The sequence below is a fragment of the Thermobia domestica genome, chromosome 15 (assembly GCF_964235325.1).
Source record: "Thermobia domestica chromosome 15, izTheDome1.hap1.1, whole genome shotgun sequence".
NCBI classification, from domain to species: Eukaryota; Metazoa; Arthropoda; class Insecta; order Zygentoma; family Lepismatidae; genus Thermobia; species Thermobia domestica.
Window position 1 is genome coordinate 138,466,988 of NC_137468.1, and position 1,795 is coordinate 138,468,782.

Genomic DNA, 1,795 nt, shown 5'->3' on the forward strand with positions numbered 1-1,795 from the left:
CAGTTACTACTGTATTACTTCTATATCCGATATCATTATACATCATTTATTTTATTTTATTTTATTTTTTTTATATTTATTTATACATATCTATATGTATATAATCCTTCCCGCCCAGACCCCTCAGAAAAAAAAATAAAATAAATTAAAAACTTTAGAGCGATAAACCTTAAAGCCTTAATGATTAAATGAATAAAAAGAAACAATACTTAAAAACTAAAAATAAGAACAAAACAACATATGAGGAGTCTGGCAGGTGAGGTGAACAAATGTCAGGCAGGAGATATAATGTAATAAAGAGGAAGCAAATCCAGGTAGCAGATATATTGACAGCACTGACTGGCCGGGAAGAGTATATACAAAAGAAAATTCGAGGAACAATAATATGTAGCAAGTAAGCACAAAGCAAACACAAGCGGGCCAACTACCCGTTAGGGGATGTAAATACGAATCACTGACGTAATTTGTGCCCGACAGGCAATGCAGTGTGTAACCGCCAGTCCACAAGCAACACAGGTGGCGGCATGATTGCATGGACGGAATACTAGTTGGACTTCTTCGAGTAGGCAAATTTTACACAGGGAATTCTGAGGGGAGGGGGTGTGATCGTTTGGGGTGTGGTCGGAATTTTCAACAATCTCAGTAGCAGCGACCGGAATCTCAGCATCCGACAGAACTACTGGTTGTGGGGGTGATTGGGATTGATCTTGGGATGCCGTCTGTAGCACGCTATTTACAAAATCATGTCCCTTATGAAGTAAAAGGAAAGCGCAGCGGGGAGCGTAACGCGCGTGTTCAACCCAGGGGTCATCGGTGGGCTCCCATCGATGAAGGCCCTGACCACAGAAAAAACAGATAGTCTGGTCTCCCTTTTTCGCATAAAAGAAACCGGCTCGGCTTAATGCCTGTGGGGTTTGAGCTAGAGCGGGGGGCCATAACGAAAATGATTCTAGTCGTTTTTCTTCGAGAGTGTAGTGAGGGTATTTGGGTCCACTCGTTACTATTTCTGAAGTACCTGCGATGTTAGGGGATGGCCCCCATGAGGATGAAAGACGTTCAGGGCGGGAGTTGGGCATATACGTCCAATGATAGGGGCCACATTCGTCCCTACCCTGAGGAAAATTTTGTAAGAGCGGGCAAGAAGGTGAACACTGACGATGCAATTCATTCGGATCATCCCCTGGTTCAAAAAGGCCGATCGGCAAATTACAAAATATACAAGCTACTCTATCTGGTTTGCAGAGGAAATAGAATCCAACGCGTGCTAACGAAGCGGGCGAAATAAAAGATACCGACCAATCAGTAAAAGTTGATAATCGGACAGTTTCATCACGTAGAGCATCCATGGATGGACCAGGCGCAGACGGTGTGGGTGTAGGCTCCATGGTGGCTAGAGGAGGAGGAGACAATAAAAAAAATAAGATATAATAGTGTTCCTAAAGAAAGAGATCTGGAGAGAGAGAGAGTGATATGGAGGGGATAGGCGCCCCCCTTTGTAGAACTTGTTGTAATTATAATCCTATCATAATATATTTATTAGGTATGCCAATGTTCATTGTTTAATTGCGTTATGTATTTTATAGGTTTGGTTTTATCCAGTAACACTTAAGTATCGCGGGGGCGATTGTTGCTGACAGTATGGTCGACGGCAAGCTCGTACTAGAGCACGTCTACGCAGTGTAATGCCAGTTAAAATAACAGACAACAGTCCGATGATCAAGGTAATTACCATAAATATGATATTAATAATAAACATTGTCGAATAATCTGTTAACATAGGTTCTGAAGATGGGAA

The 1,795-nt window shown here is 42.1% G+C and overlaps 1 protein-coding gene across 1 annotated transcript; it reads right to left on the reverse strand.

Moving 5' to 3' along the window:
• Positions 1 to 431: 431 nt before the first annotated feature.
• Positions 432 to 1,385, reverse strand: LOC145671630 (baculoviral IAP repeat-containing protein 7-B-like). Its single transcript, XM_081740828.1, has one exon. It carries the CDS (start codon positions 1,383 to 1,385, stop codon positions 432 to 434), a length of 954 nt encoding a protein of 317 aa, XP_081596954.1.
• Positions 1,386 to 1,795: the final 410 nt, after the last annotated feature.